The sequence below is a fragment of the Lontra canadensis genome, unplaced genomic scaffold (genome assembly GCF_010015895.1).
Source record: "Lontra canadensis isolate GAN:19392208 unplaced genomic scaffold, GSC_riverotter_1.0 scaffold44, whole genome shotgun sequence".
NCBI lineage: Eukaryota > Metazoa > Chordata > Mammalia > Carnivora > Mustelidae > Lontra > Lontra canadensis.
This window is the reverse complement of record NW_022631038.1, coordinates 12,687,468-12,712,606: the sequence shown is the minus strand read 5'-3', so window position 1 is coordinate 12,712,606 and position 25,139 is coordinate 12,687,468. Positions and strand designations below refer to the sequence as shown.

The following is a 25,139-nucleotide window of genomic DNA, read 5'->3' as shown; positions in this document are numbered from 1 at the left end:
GAATTTTTAAAGATGATTTCTACAGTTAAAAGTTACTTAACTCACCACAATCTCTTATTAAAGGAACCAGTTGCCAATTCTGCTCCAGCAGAAGAAAACAAGGTATTGTAAACATTTCTTTGTTAAAAAATGTTTATGTTTTCTTTCTATATTGAAATGTCTAGCAGAGTAACAAATGGTCAAGAACTCTCAAAAACAGAAATAATAGGTAAAGCTTCATCTCCCCAAGAATTCTGTACAAATCAGACAGATTTAACCCCGAGCTCATTCAAAGCTTGTGTGGGAAAGAGGGCAAAGAGGGAGAGACAGCATTTATTTAAAAGGAGTTAGAGAAATGGTTTTACCAGAAACTCTGAAACCGTGAATGGAATCTCCTCCAGTCACTTCTCTAGATTGACCACCTCTGTATCGGTCAACATAGGCAAAGAGAAATAGAGAATTCTCAGAATAATTGAGGCCAACCCCTTCTAACCCTTTGGAAGAGCAAGCTTGGTGATATGAATTTGATCCACATCATTAATGCATGGAATTAATGGTTTGGCTCTCTTTCCCTATCTCCACCTAACATCCCATCCAGGCCACCACTCCATGGGCTGTTAGCTTTCTTCTCTTCCATGGAATAGCCTAAGCCTCAACCTTCTACTATATGCTCATTGTAAAACATCCCAAATTATTGCTTCCCTCAGAATATGGCTTTGGGTAGAGATAGAAGTGCTAAGGGGAGATGTCATCCTCTGGTAAGCATAGCTCCAAGAAGTAGGCACTATCATTAGTATCATCAAAAGTCAAGGAGCTTTGGGTATCCTTTTGTAGAAAATGAAGTGAGAATCTTTCCCACTTCCTCATCCTCTATACCATCTTCCCTCCTTTCTTCCTCCTCCTGTTCACCTTTCTTCCTCCCCCAATCCCTCCTTTTTTCTATTAAAATCTTGAAGGCAATGAGATACAATGACAAAGGAGATTGTATTCACAGTCCAGAGAATGGGATTACAGTGATAACTTCACTCTTAGCTGTCTGTGCACATTGGACAGCACATTTAAATTTTCTGGACCTTAGTTTCCTAGTAGATAAAACAAGGCAATTGTACTAGAGGGGACTCCAAGTTTCTTTGGGACTATGGGTATCTATGATTCAACATTTTGATGAATGACACTATCCTTTTATTACTTCCATAGTTCTTCAGTTTTTCCCCTAAGCCCTTGAGAGGGCTTTGTACATATTTTACGTGTATATATTTGTATATATTAAACCATGTATATATTTTTATATATATAGATAAAGATCTAAACTGACACATCTAAAACTTCTGAAAACTGCAAAGAATAATTTATTCTGAAAATGGCATAGTAGTCTTCCGATCTAGACATTTTTAATCTTCTCTGAAAAAAATCATTGTCTAACCTTTGTATGGATAAATTATTTCCTGTAAAACATCATCCTAAAATTCTGCATCCTTCAGAGAGCACTTTTCACTCTTGGGTTAAATTTTACCAATGGCTTAACACTTCTATAAATTTTTTGTAAAAAAAAAAAAAAGGCAGGAATTGTTCTTTTATGTTTGGGCAATACCTCATGTATTAATTATGATATTAACAAGAGAATTAATGAAGCTGAAGATAACTGGATATTAACTTCCACTAATAATTAAGTCTTTCATTAAATAAAATTATTGTTTTCAGGAATTTGTTACAAGTAGTTAAACTCTAGAATAACCATAAACTTTAGGTAGAAAGATAAAAATCTCAGGCCCTAAGATATTATTTTCTCCTCCCTTCATGGTTAGTATAGTTTTAAGGAGACAAACGTTTTCCATATGAATGTATTTCATGAATTCTAAAGAGATAAAGCTTAATATATATGTGGTAAACAAAGCATCATTTGAATGAATACAGCTGTAAAGAGATTAAGGAGGTTATTTCCAAGATGGCCCTGGATCTATCAAGAAAAACTACATACTGGTAAGTTTTGAACATTTTGTGAGGTGTAGACTTATTACAAAACTAGAGTTGTTTTTCTTTAGTCAAGTGATATTAGCCTAGAAATTTCATCACCTTCAGCAATAGACATGGGCTAGAACTGAAGCAGGACTTAGAGGGGGAAGTTCTTTGACTAAATGTAAGCTTATGGTTAGGAGGGATTTCAGCAGGATCACTGTTAATCCAGTTTATGATGAAACCAAAACTTGGCCTACCTATGCCTCTCCCTTGATTCAGAGACTCTTGACCCTTCTAAGGTCCTGAGGGCCAGGTGATGCCAGTATAAGTTGAAGTTCTACACAACATTGGCACTAATGGGAAATTCTAGGTCTAGGAAGTTGACTTATTTTTAATCACTTAACCAGTTTGAGAGATTATTTGGCTATAAAATGACATCAGATTGAAGTAGTTGTTTCTTTGATAGAACCCAAGTCTTAAAACACTGGAAATGTTGGGTAATTAGGGGTGAAATTTAGAGGTTGAATATAATTTTTTTTTAATGAGTAAAACTGAGTTATTTTTGTTCAAGATCATTTTCAGAGGGTCCCAAGTGAGGGAGAATAAGGGCAAAGAGCCTTGACTTACCTACTTCTCTATGAGCATTTCCCACTAAATTGTGTATGGTTTCAGGTTTAAGTGAATAGACAATGGTGGCTGGAGCCCAAATAATGAACATTGTAAAGAAGTAATAAATATTTATAAACATCCATTTTGTGTAAAGTCCTGAGCGAGGTGTTGTTGGAGATACAGAAAATTTTACTCTTAAGGAACTTACCCTGGAGTTGGAAAGCTACAAGCGTATGAAGACAGAACTACCAATAAGGGGCAAAAGTGCTGTTGTGGGACTTAACTCCTCTGCACACGAGAGATCAGGAAAAGTTTCTTAAGAAAGAAAGAAACTGGAACAGAACTGGATTTCAATAAAGTAAAGAAGGATCAAAACATTCTAGGAAAAAAAAAATTCTAGGAATGAAGAATATCATAGATAAAGGCAAGAATGAACAGATAAGGGTGCCTGGTGGCTGTCGTTAAGTGGCTGCCTTCGGCTCAGGTCAAGATCCTGGGGTCCTGGGGTGGAGGTCCACATCAGACTCCCTGCTCAGCGGGAAGCCTGCTTCTCCCTCTCCCACTCCCCCTGCTTGTGTACCCTCTCTCTCTCTGTCTCGCTCTCTGTCAAATAAATAAATAAATAAATAAAATCTTAAAAAAAGAATGAACAGATAAGGTTAAAAAGTATAAAAATATTGGCGATAAGTGAGAAAAACCATAAAGTTTCTTGAAAAAAATGACTAGCAATTTCTTATTTACTGTGTAAGGTCAGCAGTCATGTGGTGCATTGAGAAGCAGCACAGGGCTGATGGCACCGTTTTTATTATGGTTTTCTCGACAGGGAGCTGCCAACTGACCAGCACCCAATTGTCCTCTGCTGCGTGCGCCTTTGCACTACAATTTGAGCATTCCCTCAAACTCTCTAGACTTCTGTTTTCTAATATGTAAACTACTAATATTCGTAAGGGATTTTCCACAGTCCTTTCGGCTGTTATGAATAGGTACACATATAAGGATGAATGGAAATAGATGCATATAAAATGGATGGAAATGTATACACTACATATATGATATAAATTTGGATTAGATAATATATATTTTTGTCACTTCAAGAAGGGGTGATTAAAGAAGATAGTTGTGTCAGCCAAAAGTGAAATAAGTAGAAAGGATTATTAACAAGTTTTCCATCTCTGCTTTATTTTTCTTAGGTTTTCCCAATGGACTCTCTAGCCAAATCAATCAACCAATTTGCCCTGGACTTCAGCAAAAAGCTGGCTGAATCGGCTGAGGGCAAAAATATTTTCTTTTCTCCCTGGGGCATCTCGACCTCGTTGGCCATGGTGTATTTGGGCACTGGAGGTACCACGGCAGCGCAGATGGCCCAGGTAAGCAGGAGAGGTCAAGCATCCTCTGCAGCCTTAAAACAGAGCCTTCTTTTTAACTGTTACCATCATTTGCTTCCTAAAGTCCACATAGCTTACATTTTACAGCCATATCCTACAAGACAAAAGATATACTTCAACATTGTTTTAGGCCATAAAAAGAATTCTGGGGAAGAGAACCAACTAGAAAATTGCTGCTTAAGGGGCACCTGGGTGGCTCAGTGGGTTAAGCCTCTGCTTTTGGCTCAGTTCATGATCTTAGCATCCTGGGATGGAGCCCTGCATTGGACTCTCGGCTCAGCAGGGAGCCTGCTTCCCCCTTTCTCTCTCTGCCTGCCTCTCTGCCTGCTTGTGATCTCTGTCTGTCAAATAAATAAATAAAATCTTTAAAAAAAAAAAAGAAAGAAAATTGCTGCTTAAAAAACCATGTAAGAGCCCATGTTCCCTAGCAAGATCAAGCGGAGAGACAATAAAGTTATCAAGTTTGGTTCAGCACCAAAACCAATTTTATTTTGAATATCGGTATATTTCAGGAAGTAATGGCCCATACTTTATTTTATTTTTAAATTTTAATTTCAGTGAAGTTAACATACGATATTATATTAGTTTCAGGTGTACACTATGGTGATTCACCAGTTCTGTACTTTACTCAGTGCTCATCAGGACAAGCGAGCTCTTAATCCCCTTCATCTATTTCCCCCATCCCCCTACCACTTCCCCTCTGGAAACCCTCTCTTTGTTCTCTCTAGTCAAGTCTGGTTTTTCCTTTGTCTCTTTTGTCTTTGTTCACTTGTTTTGCTTCTTAAATTCCACATATGAGTGGTATCATACCATTTTTGAATGGCTCATACTTTAAATAATAGAATTAGTCATCATCTTTCCAATCTCAGAAGGATTTTCTTGAAGACGCAGATAGAAAAATCAAATGAATCCAGTTCTTTGTGCTTTGTTTGGTTGTTTCTATGTCCAATCCCTGGTTGTCTGCATGAATGTAAAGAACCCACTGAGAGCATGAAAATAACAAAGCAATAGTATTGTTTAAGCAATTATTGATTTGCTGTAAATATCTTCAAAGCATTGTGCCTGCATGTATAGACACATGCATGCATTTCACAAGTAGAGCCATAGATAGCAAAATTATAGTTTAAAAAGTCATGTGTATATGTGTGTTTGTGTGCAAATATACAAATATATGTGTGTGTGTTTTAAGATAGAAATAGAAAAGAGGAAATCCAGCCCTAAATCTTGCAATAATCAAAAGGTTAAGTGACAGAATTTCCACTCCAGGTGGTGCCCTTTGAGTCAAATACAGAAAACAGCACAGACAGTAATTCTACATGAAATAGGCAGAATTTATCTTCTGTCAGCTTGGGCCTAGGATATCCCCCTTATTCTTTTAGTTCACAAGATATCATGTATTTCAAAATGAAAACAAAATCCTGGCTTACCCTTGGTTAATAACTGGTTAAATATTAAAAGCCTTAACAGTTAATGTGATCGACAATCTTAGATGGATTCCAACTGGGGTCCATTTCATGTGAATATATTTCTGTGTGTTTCTTGTCCCTGCTTTATTTAAATGCTACTGACATATCAATGGTGATGGTTTGCGACTGAGACTGAGTCGCTCGTGTATCCCTGTTTGTCACTGGGTGTCAATCAGCACAAGCTTTGGTAAACTAGATTTTATTCCTCATTGTGAGCTGGGTCCAGGCTATGGGAGATGGAATTATCACCTTGTTTTCTACTGTTGCGCAGTTCAGGGGAAGCAAGCATGTCCACTTCCTTTTTGTTAACTTCCAAATGAAATGCTGGGCTGAGCACAAAGAATGTGTCTATAACTGTCAAGTGAGGCAGACAATGAGACCGGAAACACTTAACTAGAATAAGCAACTAGAATCCCTGAATTTTCTAGATAATTGAAGCAATAGTGGCTTATGCTTAAATCGTCTAAATGATGCTTTCAAATGAACACCTAGTTTTCAAAACAACCGTATGTAAAAACAAACCAAAACATGGAATACAAGAGATTTTTACCTCTAATGATTTCCCAACATCATCTCAAATGTCCTATAAAGAGTATAAGAATAAAGAGAGTAGCTACTTAACAGCAGCTTAAAAATTTATTTAAAAGCTGCTGTTGACTTCCCCATCCATTTAGTAACACATTATTTAAGTGAAATCAGAGCCCCCCCTCCCCCTGGTAATTAATTATATGTTCTGTGGTGATGGGAATGACTGACTTGTATTTGCTGAGGAGAATTTCAGATGATTACATCTTCGCAAATTGTGTTCACCTATTTCCTTTTTATTGAAATGACAGGTTCTTCAGTTTAGCAGAGATCAGGACATCAAACCTTGTCCTGAAAGTGAGAAGAAAAGAAAAATGGTATGTCTTATTTTTAATATGCATTTGATAATTAAAAGGAACTTCTTTTAGAAAAATATCATCAAACTATAGAAAAATACAGAAACGTGTACACTTTTTGGAAGGGTCGTATTCTTTCCCTCTCTCTCTTTCCATCTTTTCCTTCCACTGCAAAGCTGCCCCGCCTTCAAGCTTGTTCTTGCCTTTATAAACTAAATGTGAAGAAAACAATACCCTAACAACTTGTAAATTCTTGCACTGCTAACATTAAAGAAAATGTTTTTTGTCTACCATGCAACTGATTTGAGTTTTTGTTTACAGGACACCAACTCATTTCATTGAGATAGAGGTTGTTCATATAGACCTAATTCTTGTTCAGTGTTTTTATTTGACCGTTTGACTAATCCCTTTTCTTTTAAAGGAATTCGGTTTGGGCAAGGTTGAAGATATACACTCTCACTTCCAGACCCTTATCTCAGAAATCAGCAATCCCAGCAAGGCTTACATACTTAAAACAGCCAACAGGATATATGGAGAGAAAACCTACCCATTTCACAGTGTAAGTGCAAATGTGTCTTTTAAAGCTGATGGGAAAGAAAGAGGTATGTGAGACCAATCAGGAAACTTTTCGTACATTTCTTTAGAGATCCCAGGGACGATGTTCATGTATGGGGTCAGCACTTCTGTGAAACAATCATTTAGAGCACCAATAAGTGTCTAGGTGTAAAGGAAATCAACAGTGGGTCTTAAGCCAGACTATATGCTCAGAATAAAGGGGTCCACCTCAGCCGGTGAATGGGTAAGAGATGTGGTTTGTGTCATCTCCGGGTTAGCATTTGTTTCATGGAGAATGGGGCAGGAGATGCAGGGTAACCCAGTAGGGCCGATGTGCAGGAGCAGAGGGCAGAGCTGGTCCTGGGAGCATGGCTGGACTAGGAGTTTGTAGTTGAGCAGAGCTGACTCGGGGATCAGATGGGTCATTTCACAGCATGACTTTAGAGACTTTAGGAAAGACTCTCTCGACATGGAATAATATCACCTTCTCCCCTTCTCAGGTGGTTGAGACCCCACAATGCAGACCATGCTTTCGTCCTCAATTCAGATTCAAGGGCTTCCCACAGTGGGCCACCCTGAACCAAGCCAAGCAATGAATTTCCCATTAGAGCATCACATCTCAACACATAAGAGAGTAGGAGGACCTAGGTGCCCAGTGGGCAAAGGGCAAGGAACTTGGGTAGGGTAGAGGGACAGCAATAGAAAACTAAAGCTATCTTGTGATATCAAGCAGGGCTGTCCCTGCGCATAGCCAGTGAATTCAGGGAGGTCAGCACTTGGGCTTGGTTATGACTAAAGGCAGAAAAGCATCCAAACTAGGCCTTAGAGACATTTCTGGTACTGGTAGTCCTGTGCATTCCGCTTTGGTCTGGAAGTAGGAGGTATCTGAATGGGGCGGGCACTTAGAGATGAGAAGGACACAGATATACAAAATGAGACATCTTTTATAATGTCCACAAGCCCTGGATGTGCTCGGAGAGGTTGAGTAGAACCTATGAGTCAACCCAGGGAATGGTGCCTTGTGAAACTTTAAGCCTTCCTTTTTTACTGGATCATAATTTCCACATAGTTTAGATTTCCTAATCTTCAAACCACTGCCTGGAGGCTGAATTACCTCAGCATTTTTTGCTGAACACAATTCCTCTACCAAGTAATACACTGAAGGAGTATGACAGGGCTCCTGAGTATGGCAGGTGCCCTCATAAGCCCACTTCCGAGGACTGCCAGCAGGGGGGACATCAAAGGTCCAGAGGACTAAGCCAGCTTTCTTCCCTCAGACAGCCTGCTGAACCTTTGGCCACACTTTGCAATCCATTTTCAGAGCAGCCTATAGCTCTCCTCGGGGGCCCTCCACAGGTTTTTGGTGCTTAGTGTTCATAGCAGGGGGCTGCCGGACCCACATGCTTCACTTTGGTTCTGGCTCTGCTAGAGAAAGCAAAGTGCAACTGCAACGGGTCTTCATCACTGGAGACAATCCTGGGGTTCCTAGAGCTCTCTTCCTTTTCATACCAGCCTCATTTCACAGGCATGGATAAACACAGGAGAGGGTAGAGGTGCTTGGGTCACTCAGTCCGTTAAGCATCCGAGTCTTGGTCTGAGGGTTGTGAGTTCAAGTCCCATGGTGGGCTCCACGCTGGGTGTAGAGCCTACTTAAAAAAAAAAAAAAAAAATAGGGAGGGTGTGGGAGTCCCAGAACTGGGAGGCAGACCTTCCTCCACACCTGGACTTCTGCATGGCTGGTCTGTGCCCAGCTAACTTTAAAGAGGGGAGTGTTTAGTTTTCGACCAAAATGGAAGTATGGAAAGACAGAGGGGGCAATGGGGTGGGGGTTTGCAATGATCCATTGATAGCCTTGATGTCTCGGTTTTGGACAAACTCTGCAAAAGAAGATTTTACCTCTATCTTCCAGAGATATCTAAAAGACATGAAAACATACTTTGGTGCAGAACCACAGTCTGTTAATTTTGTGGGAGCTTCTGGACAAATTCGAAAGGAGATCAACTCTTGGGTTGAAAGTCAGACTGAAGGTAAGGTTTCACCAAGATGTTTGGCAGAGTATCTTCTCCAAGCATTTTTGTATTTTTTTTGAATTTGCTTTGTAAGTATGTGTATTTCTGGACGAGAACAGTGGATACATTCTAAATATGGAGAACATTTCTTTCTATCCGTGCCCATGATTTTCAGATTCCTAGCTTTCCCAGCAAGTCTTATCTAAAACATCTAAGTCAAGATACCCACTTTACTAAGAGGACAAGAAAATTCTTGTATCCCAATAATTTCAAACAGGAGCCCAGGGGCAAAAAAGCAGAAAAGTACAAAGAGGAAAGTCAAAATACTGCAACATTTGTGATTTCTGAGGAAAAATAGCTAGCAATTAATAATGAAATTGTGGCATTAAATGTGTTATATAATCTTAAGTAATTTTCAAAATAAGGTCATGTATGACAGTAGGGGGCTAAGCTGCTGTAGTGGAGAGACCTGGAATACAGTGGCTTCATGATAAGGCAGACATTTATTTTTCTTTTATATAATAGTCAAAAGGCAGATAAGCATTCTCTTTGCAGAGGCAATGCAGAGACCCAGACTGGTGGGTTAGCTCCACCATCCTCAAAACATGGCTTTCGTATTTAAGTCTAAGATGATTCTTGCATTTGTCATTGTAAAGTCACCAGGAAATGGTGAAAAGAAATCCTCTTTGCTTTTAAGGAGGATTATTTGAATACAAACCCAAAGATTTCACACATCAGTTGCACCAGTATCTTAAACTCAGCTACATGGCTGAGTTTTACATGGTCCCCCGTTTAGGCTCTGGGGACCCACCTGTCCTGATTTTCTTGGGACTTTCCTGGATTTAACACCTGAAGACCTCTCAGTCCCAGGCAAACCAGGATAGTTGGTCACCTAGACTTGCTGTAGTAACCATCTTTAAGATGTAGTTTGTAGCTGGGTAGCTACACATGCACTTAAAAGTTGAGTGTTCTATTTCTTTTTTAATATTTTAATTTTAATTTTCAAATTTTTTATTTAAATTCCAGGTAACATATAATGTATATTAGTTTCCACTGAAAATTTAGTGATTCAACACTAAAATTTAGTGATCATCACAAATGCCCTTTTTAATCCCAGTCCCCATCCACCTCCCCTCTGGTAACCCTGACTTTGTTCTCTGTAGTTAAGAGTCCGTTTCTTGGCTTGCCTCTCTCTTCTCTCTTTTCTCCCTATGATCATTTGTTTTGTTCTTAAATTCCACATGAGTGAAATTATATGCTATTTGTCTTTTTCTGACTGACTTACTTCACTTAGCATTATACTCTCTAGTTCCATCACATCATTGCAAATGGCAAGATTTCATTATTTTTTATGATGGAGTAATAGTCCATTGTGTGTCTATGTGTCTATCCTTTTTATCCCTTTATCAGTCAATGGACACTTAGGCTATTTCCATAGCTTGGCTATTGTTGATTATGCTGCTATAAACATGGGGGTGCATGTCTCCCTTTGAATTTGTATTTTTGTACCTTTGGGTAAATATCTAGTGGCACAAATTGGTGGGTGGTAGGGTAGCTCTATTTTTAAATTTTTGAGGAAACTCCAAACTATTTTCCAGAGTGGCTGCACCAGCTTGCATTCCCACCAACAATACAAGAGGATTCCCCTTTCTCACACATTCCCCTTTCTCCACATTCTCAACAACATCTGTTGTTTCTTGTGTTGTTGATTTTAGCCATTCTGATAGCTGTGAGGTCATACCTCATTGTAGTTTTGATTTCTATTTCCCTGATGATCTGTGATGTGGAGCATCTTCTCATGTGTCTGTTGGCCTTCTGGATGCCTTCTTTGGAAAAATGTCTATTCATGGCTTTTGCCCGTTTCTTAACTGGATTATTCATTTTTTGGATGTTAAGCATCCGACTCATTTTTTTTTTTAAAGATTTTATTTATTTATTTGACAGAGATCACAGGTAGGCAGAGAGGCAGGCAGAGAGAGAGGAGGAAGCAGGCCCCCTGCCAAGCAGAGAGCCCGATGCGGGGCTCGATCCCAGGACCATGGGATCACGTGAGCTGAAGGCAGAGGCTTTAACCCACTGAGCCACCCAGGCGCCCCTCATTTTTGGGATGTTGAGCTTTATAAGCTTTTATTTATTTTGGATACTGACCCTTTATCAGATATGTCACTTTATCAGATATGTTATTTGCAAATATCTTCTCCCATTCCATAGGCTGCCTTTTAGTTGTTGATTGTTTCCTTCGTGGTGCAGAAGCTTCTTATCTTGATGAAGTCCCAATAGTTCGTTTATGTCTCCCTCTTTGCTTACACAGCACTCGGGTGTGAAAGCTCACTTTGACAGGTACCGCACTATTATTGAAGTTAACCACTGAAGCCTCCCCTGCTAGACTCAAGGGCCCAAGTACAATGATGCTGCTTGATGTGAGTTTCAGCTTCGAATCACTAACACACAGCAGGCCTGCTAATTGTCATTGTTCAGAACATTAACATTTACTGAAATGCCCTGAGGAAGTTGGCGGCCCTTAATTCTCAGTTTCTTTTTCATTGAATAGTGACTCAAAAGCCATGGTGAGGCAAGAGTGACCATTGTACTTAACTTATACCTGACTTGGGTTCATTCAAAGGCAAGCCTGTTTTTAGAATGATAGACCAGCTCGCATTTACTGAGCACTTGTATGGATTCAGTCGGCAGGAGGACCAAATGGGACTGCACAGGCAAAAGCCTGTTGTAACATCCAACACAAATTCAACATGGCAGATGTGACTGTAAGAATAATCTGGGGCTGAACTAACCCTGAGGTCTCAGATTCTTAACCCAGTGTCTGTCATGTTTTCTGGAAAGGAAGGGGAGCTCTACAGATAGGAAGGCTAAGAGCAGTTAATCTGCCATCTTTACACAAGAGCAAAGGTTTTCAGAGCCGAGAGGAGAACCATGGTCTCGTGTTGAGGAAGCTGGCTTCTTCCCATCCTTGCCCTGCTTCCCCAGCATAGACTGCCTCCCTTAAGGAACATGACCAGACCCAACTGTCTAGGTCACACAGCCTCCTGGGAGATCGTCCTGTGTTGACAGAAATGTGCCATAAGTCTGCCCTACCCAGTGTGCTAGGGTCACGTGTTCTATCCACATGTAACTATAGATGAGTTCAAATGTGGCTAATGTTCCTGATGAACTGAATTTTTTATTTCAATTCAGTTTAAGTAATTTAAGTTTAAGCAGCCATGGATGCCATATTTGACAGTGCAGAAGTTTTGATTTTGAGGAAGAACTGAATAACTCTTCTTAAATTATGGAAGAACAAGTAGACTTCAGATTATAGTTATTATAGGGTCAAGATATAGGATAGACACGCTTTGAAAAATCCTCTGTTGTCACACGACTTCTAAAATGAGAGACCTCCAAAATAAGCTAACCAAGGGCATGGTCAGCATCTTTTATTGAGCCCCTGTCTCCTGCATCCTATGACCTCATTGTTCCAGCTGGCAAGGCTGGCTCTACTTCTTAGAGTCATATCTTCCAAAGAGACAGAGAGCTGTAATCTTTCTGTATTTTCTCTTTATGTACTGAATACAAATTGGTTATTTGAGGGCTATTCAAACCCAAATAAGGAATTTTGACTTCATCAAGGCAGAATTCTGCACACCCTTTAAGAAAAAGTTGCTAGAAGCTCTTCAGCGTGACTACGTTCCATCAGAAACACTTGAAAGAAGCTTCTTTCCTTAAGCTTTCAAAAAGAGCTTCTTTCAAGTAGCCATATGGACCACTGGGACATACACGGCATTCAGAGTCAAAGTCTCGATAGTGTCAGTTACATGTTGCAATTTTTTCTTCTGGTTTGTCTCCTTTATAGTCTATAAACTACTTGAAAGTGGGTGTTGGAGAAGGTTATTGTCTACATGTTTGTCATCTCAAAATCTCTCATGTGCTTGGCACACTGGGCACTCTAGTGTCACATTAATAACTGTGCTCAGCAGGACTTACCCTGAGTATCTTGGAAGATTGTCCTTCCCATTCATTACCTCGAACTACCAGGGGTGTGTGCAATGAACCAGCCAGTAGGTGGCACTTTAGCTCTAAAGAGTACAGCAAAATCATGGTCAAATTTGGCTCAGTTACTTTTAAGTTGTATTTGACTACACTTTATACATCCTTTATTCAATAATTATATTTTACATACCCTAAAACAGCTGCGGGTTCAAGAGGTTAGTTTCTCTGAAAGCATATGAGTCCATAGAATAATGCGGCATAACTTAAATCATCTCGATCTCAACCAACCTGAGATAAGTCTGTGCAAAACTCAGTCCTCGATATGTTTTCTATTTGCACCTACAACTCTATCGAGTGATAGAATACTTGATTAAAAATAACACAGCTTTTAAAAAATAAAACTTCTGTGCAAAAAATAAAGATTAAAGAAATGATGTACACGGCCTCCCCACGGTGAATCATCAAAGAAATTGTAAATTAAGTTTAATACACTGTCCTTAATAAGGTAGGTGAATACTAAAATGACTTAGAATGTTCTGACATCATTTAATTGTTCATTGTTAAACCAAAATGTCTGTTTCATTGGTGAGGGAGGGCTGTCCTGAATAGACACATCCAAGTCATACCTCAGATCAACTGGAATCTCTAGAAGTGTTACTGACCCCAAAACTTTTTTCAAAAGCTGCACAGGGGCTTCTCATGTGTCGGACGAGGACTTCTGCAGGCGGGGTGTGCACATGCGCAGTCAGGCTTTTGGAGCCCATCTGTTGCGTGTGCACATGTCTTCCCAACCCTGCTTTCCCAGACTTCCATGTTGGTAGCTCAAAATCAATATGGGGAGAATATTTACCCCCCAGAAATGGGCTACAAATCAAGAGTTTCCTTCTCCCCCACCCCTACCTGGAGACAGTTTACCAGCAAACCACTGGAAATGGAAAGACAAGCTCTGGATTTCATTTTATTTTATTTTATTTTATTTTATTTTATTTTATTTTATTTTATTTTATTTTATTTTATTTTATATTTTGTTGTATTTCACTGACCTACTCTTGTTTTCCATACCTACTTTTTTTTTTTTTTTTAAGATTTTATTTGACAGATAGAGATCACGAGTAGGCAGACAGGCAGGCAGAGAGCTGCTGAGCAGAGAGCCCGATTTGGGGCTCAATTCAAAACATATTCAAGACCCTGGGATCATGACCTGAGCTGAAGGCAGAGGCTTTAATCCACTGAGCCACCCAGGCACCCCTTACTTTTTGTTTATAACAATAAAGGGAAATCGAGAAGTTAAATAGACCTAATTTTAGTTGTTCTTAATTATTTTTGAAAGTTTTAGCACATGTGTTATATATAGTCCTTATTTAAAAAAAAAAAAAAAAGGCAAGTCAGCAACCCCACTAGTCCTGACTTCACTGTGGTATGGATGTCCTTGCTCATTGCAATAACCTGCAGGTGGACATATTTGCTACCCATTACTGGCACACAGGGAGGTATTAAAGACCATTAGACCAAATGGCTCCAAACCAGTGGCTCTCAGTTCTCACGACACATGAAACTAAGATTACTAATTCCTAAGTCCAACCCCAGATGAATTAATTGAGATCTCTAGGAGGGAGGCTCAGGCATCAGTATGGTCTAAATCCTCAGGTGATTCTAATTGACAATCAAGGCTAAGAATAATTATTGTGAATAGGATAATGCCCTCAATTCTATTAACACTCCCCCTTTCCCATTGAGCTCCACTGCTCACAGCCTTTGAGGTTCCAGTTTCCTGGATAACATTTGGCCTTGCTCAGCAGTCCTCTGGGGCTGTGTGTGTGTGTGTGTGTGTGTGTGTGTGCGCGCGCGCGCACGCGTGCACTCGCTCTGGTTTCACCTAATCCATCTGTATTTTCTCTTCAAAATGTCTTTCAATAGCATCTTTTTTTAGTTTGCATTCCTGTTTCAGAATTATTCTTTTCAACAAATATTTGTTCTAGAAAAACATAGTTTGACTATGTACTCTAAGGCTTTAAAAAGAGAACTGTACACAGATCTTGTACCTTAGTTATCAAAATTGCTTTTCATAGGAGAATGGGTTAGCCATTCTCAAACTATTTTATGTATATTCTAGGACTGAGCAAATGAATAAATATATTGGAAATAATAAGGCTCAGGTGTTTCACTGACAGGGAAAGGAATTGTAAATAAGGAAAAGCAAAGATGAGCGTGAACTCCATGGTGCTGGGTTGAAATAGGAGATATCAATATGAATTCCTCATCTATAATACATAAGTAGAAAATTAGATATGGAAATATTTATAGATGTGTGTATAATACATGTATTTTCTAGCTTTCTCTGCTGAGCAATGACACCCCAGCAATAATGAACATAGCTAACATCCACATCTTGATTTCTAAAACCCATCCTTCAAATACAAAAACAAAAACAAAAAACAAAAAACAACATAACCAAGGCTCCTAGAAGAAATGCCAATTCTAGGGCTGGGACATGGAAAGCACCAGATGAACTTTAGGACATACTGTGGTACCAGAATATAGGTAAATGCTCAAAATATCTGAGAACATGTCAAATGGACATAGGAGCCAACTTGAGAAGGTTTCTAATAGCCAAATCTGGGACAATTTGGGCAACAAAATAGATAATGATAGTAATAAATTATAACCCATAGGGTAAAACAAACATCTATGAGTCTATACTGATATAAATTATTGAATACCTAAATAAAAGGAGGAGATGGGAGAGTTCTTCCTCATAGTAGAATTCCAGTTGATAAATGTAGAAGGAATAGTGGAAATCGAAAATCACCATTTGGCAAAACACCACAGTCATCATTGTTTCAGGCAAGATCATCAACGAATGCTAAAATTGGTGGGCAAAAGTTTGATGAGAAAGAGGAAATTTACATGGTCATCTAGTAGCTCCCCACATGACACTTATGAATTAGAAAGGGAAAAAGCCGTAATTTTACAGTGAGAAACCTGTGGGAATCAAATCATCAAAGTTAACATCACCCATAGTGGGAAATAAGAACACAATCTGTTTCCTGGTATGATTCATTGAGAAGCACATAATATTGTTTCTGTGGTTGTGTTTGTGACCTAGGGCTGCCATGACCAATTACCACAAACTGGATGGTTTCAAACAATAGAAATGTATTCTCCCACAGTTCTGGAGGCTTCAAATCTGAAATCAAGATGTGAGCAGGGCCACACTTCCTTTAAATGCTCTAGGGAAGGCACTGTTCCATGCCTCCCCTCAACTTCAGGTGGTTGGGGGCAATCCTTGACATTCCTTGGCTTGTGGACTCTTCAATCTCTGCCTCTGTTGGCACATAATCTTCTTTAAGTCTGTCCTGTGTCTGTGTTTTCACATCGTCTTGTCCTCTCTGTGTGTCTATGTCCAAATTTTCCTCCTCTTGTAAGGATATCATTATTAGGTTAAAGCTACTCTAATCCAGGATGACCTCCATCTTAACTTGATTAGGTCTGCAGAGACCCTATTTCCATATAAGAGCACATTCACAGGGACTGGTATTTAGGACCTAACATATCTTTCTGGTGGGATACAATTGAGGAAACATCAGACAAATCTGAACTGAGAATTGAGGGACACACTACCAAACTTATTCAAAAGTGTCAAATTCATGAAAGACAAAGAAGGAATGAGGAACTATTCCAGACTCAAAGGTGCTAAGACAAAATGACATAACTACAACTTGAGATCCTGGATTGATTTCTGATCCAAAAGAAGAGTTTTATTGGAACAGCACATGAAATTTAAATAGGACCTGTGAGTAATATTCTGTTAATGCTAACTTCCTGGTTTGGATCATTGGTGGATATAAGATATCAGTCAGTAGTATTTCATAATTATCATTTTTATAAGTGTGGCATATTGCCAGGATGTAACTATACCATTTGTAATCTATCCTTTTGTTCTTATAGGAAAAATCCAGAATCTCCTACCTGATGATGCAGTGGATTCTGCAACCAGAATGGTTCTGGTGAATGCCCTTTACTTTAAAGGAATCTGGGAACATCAGTTCTTAGTCCAAAACACCACAGAAAAGCCTTTCAGAATAAACAAGGTAGAAAACTTTTAATAATCAGCATGGTTTTTACATGATATTTTAAAGGAGATTCTATTTGAAATTCACTCTTCCTTTTGAATAAATGTTTCTGGAAAGTCTGCCTATTACCAGGGCAGGGATACCTGAGCTAAAAGCCAGGTCCATCCCTCCTGGGGATTCCTCTTTTCATTGTTTCTTCTCTGAAGAGAGACAATTCACATATTTTATCACTTAGTTCTTGCTTTGACTATGGTGGAGTAGGTAAGATAGTTATTATATTTATTTCCCAGATGTCAAAGTGACTGGAGCCATGCCTAAGTTAAAAATCTACCAGAACCGTAACCCCCAACTCTTCACTATTAGTTCTGTTTTTGTTCTATTACACCAATACTCTCTTCTACCAAACTCTTATCTTGCCATAAGTAAAAGAAAGACACATTTAGGGGTGCCTGGGTGGCTCAGTGGGTTAAAGCCTCTGCCTTTGGCTCAGGTCATGATCCCAGGGTCCTGGGATCGAGCCCCGCATCAGGCTCTCTGCTCAGCAGGGAGCCTGCTTCTCCCTCTCTCTCTGCCTGCTTCTCTGCCTAGTTGTGATCTCTGTCTCTCAAATAAATAAATAAAATCTTAAAAAAAAAAAGAAAGACACATCTAAAATCTCATGCTTTCCATTGTTTTCTCTTTGTGTTAGTATACAACACAATAATTTTTGTGATAGATAGGAACTCACTACCTCAAGAAAGGAGACTAATATAAGGCGACAGATAGATCCCCTAGAATCCAAGGGCTAGAATACGTTTGGGCCTTGGAACTTGAGTGGAAACAAGGATTCAAATGTAGTCAAGATTCAGTCTCTATCTTTGCAACTCTGTTTCTCCCATCATTCTTCCCTCAGGCTGAAGTCTAACTTTCTCTTCTTCCCAGTCCATGATGGCAGAACATGGTACTCACAACATTGCCTCCATTTTAGAGACCAGTCTAATCTCATTTTAAATTCCTAGGAAAGGAATTGATTAGCCAACATTTGTTAAAGCTGATTAGTCCTGGGGTGGGTCTTCTCACATAACCAGTGTTCCCAGGGACCTAATACAGTAAGCATGCAGGTATGTGCAGTAGGTGGCTTTCAGACAATCAGTGGGATAAAATGGGGAAGGGACCAAACATGTAATTGAATGGGCTAAGAAGAAATGAGCTGGATAGTTACCTGCCTTAGTATATCCACAAGGAATTTTCAGTTGCAAGTGATAAGATAACATTCCAAAATAGCTTCAGGAAAATGGGAATTGTATTAGCATTATTTACATAACTAAGGGGAACTGAGAGGTCCAGGGAGTCTCAAGACATAATCTCACTTCTCTGTCCCTCTCTTCCCTCACTCCCATCACCTTTACTCCCTCTGGTTATCACCTTCATTCTCTAATACTAAAGATACAATTTCTCTATATGACCAGAGAATTTGGTTGCTCCATCGTCAGACTTTGAGCTTCATAACTCTGGTAAATAGTCCTTCTGCTAGCTCTAACAGAATGCTCCTTCCTTAAGGAGGGCTCTGTTTTATGCCATTCATGTGTTCATCCCTGAAAAATCACTGTGTCATGAAGTATCCTGAATGAACAACCCTAATCATATGACCACTACATTAGCAGACGGGTGGGACTTTGTGATTAACAGCTCCCTATAGAATGGGTAAGTAAAGTGTCTACAACATCTGAATTGCAGGGTTTTGTTTTTATATTACTATTGGCCTTACTATAAATACACTTTTTTAAAGAGCATTTTTAGGTTTGTAGCAAAATTGAGAGGAAGTAGAATTCCCATATATCACCAGCCACATAATTTCCCTTATTATTAACATTTTGCATTAGTGTGGTGCCTTTGTTATAGTTAATGAGCCAATATTCATACATTTCCATTAATTTAAGTCTGTAGTTAACATTAGGGTTCACTTTTGGTCTTGTGTAGTTCTATGGGCTTTGACTAATGCATAATGTCACGTATCTGCCATTCTGTTTTCATATGGAATAGTTTAACTGTCCTAAAAATGCTCTGTACTCCATTCATCCCTCCTCCTAAATACCCGGCAACCACTCATCTTTTTACTGTCTCTATAGTTTTGCTTTTTCTGGAGGGCCATGTAGTTGGAATTTTATAGTATGTAGACTTTTTAGACTGGTCTCTTCCACTAAGCAATAGGCAATAGATTTAAGCTTTCTCCCTGTCTCTCCCTGGCTTGATAGATCATTTCACTTTACTATTGAATAATTTTCCATTATCTGGACATATTGTAGTTTGTTTTGCAATTCACCTATTGAAGGACGTCTGGTTGTTTCCAATTTTGGGCAATTATGAATAAAGCTGCTATAAATAATCTGTGTGCAAGATTTTATGTGGACATAGTTTTTAACTTCTTCTGGTAAATACTCAGGAGCACACTTGTTGGGTCATGTGGTAATACCATGTTTAGCTTTGTAAGAACCTGCCAAACTGACCCTGGAAGTGGCTTCCACTTTGCATTCCCACTGTCAGGGAATCACAGTTCCAGTTGCTCCATATCCTTGTCAGCAGTTGATATCATCAGTGTTTTGGATTTTAAGCCATGCTAAAAGGTCTGTAGTGCTATCTCATTGTTCTAATTTGCAATTTCCTCATGGCGTATGCTTGAGCATCTTTTCATATGCTGTAAATCTTCCTTCAGTGAGGTATCTGTTCATATCTTTTGCCTATTTTAAAAATTGGGTTCTTTTATTACCATTGAGTTTTTAAAGGTTCTTTATATATTTTGATACTGATTCTTTATCAGATATGTGTTTTACAAGTATGTCCTCCTAGCCTATTGTCTTTTTATTCTCCTAGTAAATGTCAGTGTTTATGATACTAAAATACTTTCTCAAATGTTTGCATATGAAATCCACCTTATGCCGTTTCTGAATCATTGACATTGGCATAGTTTGCATGAGATAAGATACTTTTTTAAGTGTTCAGTAGGATCCAGCTTGCTGTGACTTATAGAGGTTGCCACAATAGTGTTATAAAAGGCAACTTCCACATCACTTATCGATAATGTTATCTGGTAGAACACCTATTTCAGAAAACAAGGTCTGTGTAACTTTATTCAGCATTTTGCAGAGAATCACCAGTTTTGCCAGTGTCCCAGACTACTGGGAACCAATTATGATACAACAAAATTAAGAATTTGGTGGAACACCTTCTCAATGACTTTGCTACTTCCTTTCCATAGAGTACAAGCAAACCAGTGCAAATGATGTCCATGAAGGAAAAACTCCAAGTTTTTCACATTGAAAAGCCACAAGCTATGGGCCTACAACTCTACTATGAAAACCGTGACCTCAGCCTGCTCATACTGCTGCCAGAAGATATCGATGGCCTGGATCAGGTACAGTCCGTCCGCTGTGAAGGTGGTTCTGGCATTTACCCCTCTGGGGAGACACAAGACATGGTCTCCCTGTTTGTTTCTTTGATTCCTATAGAGGAAGACAACTAACATACCTTGAGCCTTGACGTCTTTACCTTCACAGTATCGTTTAAGTTTTATGAAATTCTATAAGTTGTCACACTATTCCTCAGAAAGTTTAAGTAATCTGTAGGTGCTAGGACCGGGTAGCTAAAAGAACAGTCACAGGAGCAACAGATACATATATTCTTTGTCAGTCACAGAGCTGACCTCAGTCTAGGTCTTTCTTCTCCCTCTGGTAGGGCCTACTTAATCAAAGGTTAATTTTTTAATCATTTGCATTAATCTAGCTTGAGATATACATTTTTCAACAAGACTCTGACTTCCAAAACTTGAAAAAAAAACTATTTTAATTAAATAAAGTCTTCAGGAGGAAAAGGCTGTATCTGTACTAAGTATCAGTACTACCTGCAAGTATTGTTTATCAGGTAAATTTCTATGAAGCCTGATATAACTTTGGTCAGACCATGTTTCTGAGCAATTTGTATGTTTAAATTGAACATTAGTTTCCCATGCAGTGAGTGGCCTGGCTTTCTTTGCACTGTGCATAACTTTTTGTGTGTTCCAGATTCTGTATACTTGTAAGTTTTCATAGCCCTGCTAGAATTTTGAAGAGATTTCCAAATGGTATCATAAAATTTGTGAAACTGGAAAGAATGGTAAAAGTAAGACCAAGGGTGTACAGTAAACTATTAGCATCACACCTTTATAAGATAACCCTTTCTTCCTAAAAGTTCAGGCTCCTGAGCTGAATATGTTGTCAGATTACTAATGTGTACCATCTACAAGTATGTCACTGACAGCTTGAGTCTAGAAAACTCTCAAAGTAGCAAAAACATGCATCTTGAAACAAACATCTGAAAAAAAAATCAAGCACATTTTTTTCTCCTGTATACATATGGGTGTGTATATCCATATATATTTATTATTTTAAAAATTTAAAATATAAAGAGGAGAAAAACACTCTAAAAAACTATACTAAAAAACAGGCATTATTTTTAAGATTTGGAGATTTTCCTTTCTTTACTCTTCCTTCTCTTTTTTGGGGCATAGCTTATTGTTATTAATTTCATATTGTTGTGTTTATATAGACATTTTATTTTATCTCAGATATTGTTTTCAAAGAACTGCCTCTCATGTTAATATAACAGATATCCTTTTGTACCCCAGCACATAACTTGTTCTAAAATTTATACTTTTGTGTAGACAGCACATAAGGCATATTTATGTTGACCCATTTCTGTGTGTAGTTGATGTCTTGCATGCTGGCATAGAAGTACACCATTTTGAAATAAGGTCTAATTCTCCTGTATCCCGGCAACTAGTCAGTTACAAAACAAAGATTCTGTAGGTCAACAGGGTGAAGAATCTCATTACACAAAGAATTTCCAAACGTGTGTGCTCTGTTATCCTGGTTAATGGGAGGGACGGTAATTCATCTATGTAGTATCCAGGTCTCACTCAACCACTCTTTATGGAATTATTGACTCTCTCCTCCTTGTTCCACACCTGCAGCTGGAAAAGGCCACCACCTATGAGAAGCTGAGTGAATGGACCAGCGCAGACATGATGGAGTTGTACGAGGTTCAGCTGCAGCTCCCCAAGTTCAAGCTGGAAGAGACTTACAATCTCAAGTCAACCCTGAGCAGTATGGGGATGAGTGATGCCTTTAACCAGAACAGAGCTGATTTCTCAGGAATGTCTATGGAGAGAAACTTATTTCTGTCCAATGTTTTCCACAAGTCTTTTGTAGAAATAAATGAACAAGGTACAGAGGCTACAGCTGGCACTGGGAGTGTGGTGAGCGCTCGAATTAGGCTCCCTTCCATTGAATTTAATGCAAACCACCCGTTCCTCTTCTTTATCAGGCACAACAAAACTAGTAACATTCTCTTTTACGGGAGATTCTGCTCCCCCTAGACAATGTATCTCTCTCATTAAACGAGACCAACTTCTGGTGTGAAAAGTGTACGAAAAGATGGAGAAACACAATTATAATAAAAACCAGTTTGCAGCTTGTATCTTCTTCACATTTGAATGTTAGCAAATAAACCTTGAAATAATGCATTCTAGTGGTTTTATCATACTTATAAATCTAGAGAGGATGGAAAATTTTATTTTTACCACTTAACATTTTGTCTTAATGTGACTATTATTTACATTTCAGTACTGTTATTCAACCAAATGCCTTACAATTTTTGAACTACTTGGTCATTGTATTATCATTGTTACTTATATTTCACATGCCTCATTGAGAGAAGAAAAATCTTTATAAAGGTGATATATGGATTTTTAGTTTAAACAAATGTAGAAAGATTATGTTAGATGTTAGCACCAGGGAAAAGGTGTTAGGAGTATACAGAATTCCCTGGATTATCTTTACAACGTTTTTGTGAATCTAAAATAATTCAAAAATAAATATTTTATTAAAAATAATTATTGTGTAAAAGTGTAGTCATATTAACATCCCTGCCTTTAAAAATCTTATGAGGTAGGGGCACCTGGGTGACTCAGTGGGTTAAGCCTTTGCCTTCGGCTTAGGTCATGATCTCAGCATCCTGGGATTGAGGCAGCATCCGGCTCTCTGTTCAACAGGGAGCCTGCTTTACCCTCTCTCTCTGCCTGCCTTTCTGCCTGCTTGTGATCTCTCTCTGCCAAATAAATAAATAAAAATCTTAAAAAAAAATCTTATGAGGTAGAAGAACAAGTTTCTTTTTTAAAAAACGATTTTTTTATTTAAGAGGGTGAGCGTGAGTGTGGGAGGGGGCAAAAGAAGCAGATTCCCCACTGAGTAGGGAGCTCCAAGACTATGGACACTGGGCTCCATCACAAAACCCTGAGATTATGACCTGAGCCAAAGGTAGATGCTTAATTGCCTGAGCCACCCAAGTTCCCCTGTTATTTTGATTTCAGAAACTGATTATATACTCTAGGTTATTTTTTTGATATTCATCTAACAAAAGGAAAGGCTAGATCTGACATGAACAGTGTATAAATTCATATCAGAAAATGTGTATTCTGTATTAAATCTTGGCTCAGTATTGTAGGATAAAACAATGCCTTAGCTGCGAGGATAGGGAATTGTAATATATATGAAATTTTGTCATAGCTATGCTTTAGCTCCAAAGAAAGAAATTATAATATATATAACATTTTATCATATCTCTATGAAACATTTGCCTCCATCCATAATATCTCACACTAAGTAGCAGTGAAACAAATCCTTTTGTGTCTGTGTTCTGGTAAATTATAAGTCCTTAAATATTATAAAGGAAAATCGTTGTGACACTCTCAGAGTCTGACAGCATTAAACACCATATTTTTCAAACAAACAAGAAAGGAAGAAGGATGATACTAGAAACGTCAGATGAGTAGGAATGAGATTAGTAGGGTAAGTCTTGCAATCATTGTGCTATTTTGTGTATTTTTTTTTTTTTACATGCTTGAGTCTTAGGAGAGTCTAGTTCACTAGACTTGTAAGTCTTGATTTATTGGATTTACGGAAGTTCAAATGTTTGCAAAAGTGTTTTATGATCTTTGTAAGTTTGCTGTAAGGTGTTTAAAGCTTTTAAAAAATCTGACATGTTGTGTAATCAATGCCTAAACATTTAAGAAAAAAATAATTTATTTACTATTTAAGCAGTGTGCTTTAATGGTCTAGAAAAGATTATTTTTACTCAACTGACAAGCAATAAATTGCCTGCTAACTAAGGTTTAACAGTAGGGGAAGTCTTACCCTATCTGTGAGATTACCCTGTGGGAGGGAAAATCCCACAACTTTAAAGAACCTTGCCTTTACCAGCAGGGTGGCAGACTAGGAGAAGAAAAACGGGATTGATGAGTTTCTCATATGGAAGAGTGCACGCAGAAGAATATTGACAAGGTTTGCTTGATCTGTACAATATTTGGGGACACATTTCCATCAGTACACAGCAAACTGAAGAAATGGGGAAGAAGGCAGTAGGAACATAAGGAAAAATGGTATTATCAGAAAAGACTAATGCGTTTGTAGTATACGCCTTAACTCAGCAATAAGTACTATTTTGTTGTAATCAAGTTAACACTTAGGGCAAGTGAGATAGTGTGAGTGGTGTAAGAAGACCCAATCCTCAGCCCCTAAGTTAGAAAGGCAATAGATAATGTCTCAAATGGTTAGGTCAAAAATGGCAATATAGCCATATTATTTGCAAATCTGGAGGCAGGTATGAGGAGAAAGAGTGACTGCTTCTGGGGGAGGTGGGAGGAGTGGATAGGAACCTCTTGTCTCTCTCTTTTTTTTTTTTATCTTTTTTTTAATCTTTTTTTTTTTTAAAGACTTTATTTATTTATTTGACAGACAGAGATCTCAAGTAGGCAGAGAGGCAGGCAGAGAGAGAGGAGGAAGCAGGTTCTCTGCTGAGCAGAGAGCCCTATGTGGGGCTCGATCCCAGGACCCTAGGATCGTGACCTGAGCTGAAGGAAGAGGCTTTAACCCACTGAGCCAGCCAGGCGCCCCGGAACCTCTTGTCTTTTCAAATATTTCCTTGAGCATTATTTGATTTTTCAGCTAAATGTATGCACATTAATTTCATGAAAGGAAAAGTTTTCAAAACCTCAGAAAAAACATAAATAACATAAAAATTACCTGTCACTCAAAAACTCGTCACGTATGGAATTTATTTCCTTCTAATCTATCCAGATTATGCTCATATGTAACTTTATTCCTAATTTACACTTAATAACTCATGCTCCCTGTGACAACATTGTTTTGTTCTCCTAATCTTTACATTAATA

At 38.5% G+C, this 25,139-nt stretch overlaps 1 protein-coding gene across 2 annotated transcripts; it reads left to right on the top strand.

Annotated features, from left to right (window-relative positions):
• On the top strand, positions 1-22,433 carry SERPINB10 (serpin family B member 10). Of its 2 annotated transcripts, none has more exons than XM_032872265.1 (8): positions 1-102; positions 3,735-3,911; positions 6,232-6,297; positions 6,698-6,835; positions 8,741-8,858; positions 16,773-16,915; positions 20,133-20,288; positions 21,882-22,433. In XM_032872265.1, the coding sequence occupies exons 1-8, from the start codon at positions 13-15 to the stop codon at positions 22,284-22,286; spliced, it is 1,293 nt and encodes a 430-aa protein (XP_032728156.1). In that variant the 5' UTR covers positions 1-12; the 3' UTR covers positions 22,287-22,433. The 2 variants fall into 2 exon arrangements, with proteins under 2 accessions (XP_032728156.1, XP_032728157.1); XM_032872266.1 differs by lacking the exon at positions 1-102 and adding an exon at positions 1,873-1,959.
• The last annotated feature ends 2,706 nt before the right edge of the window (positions 22,434-25,139 follow it).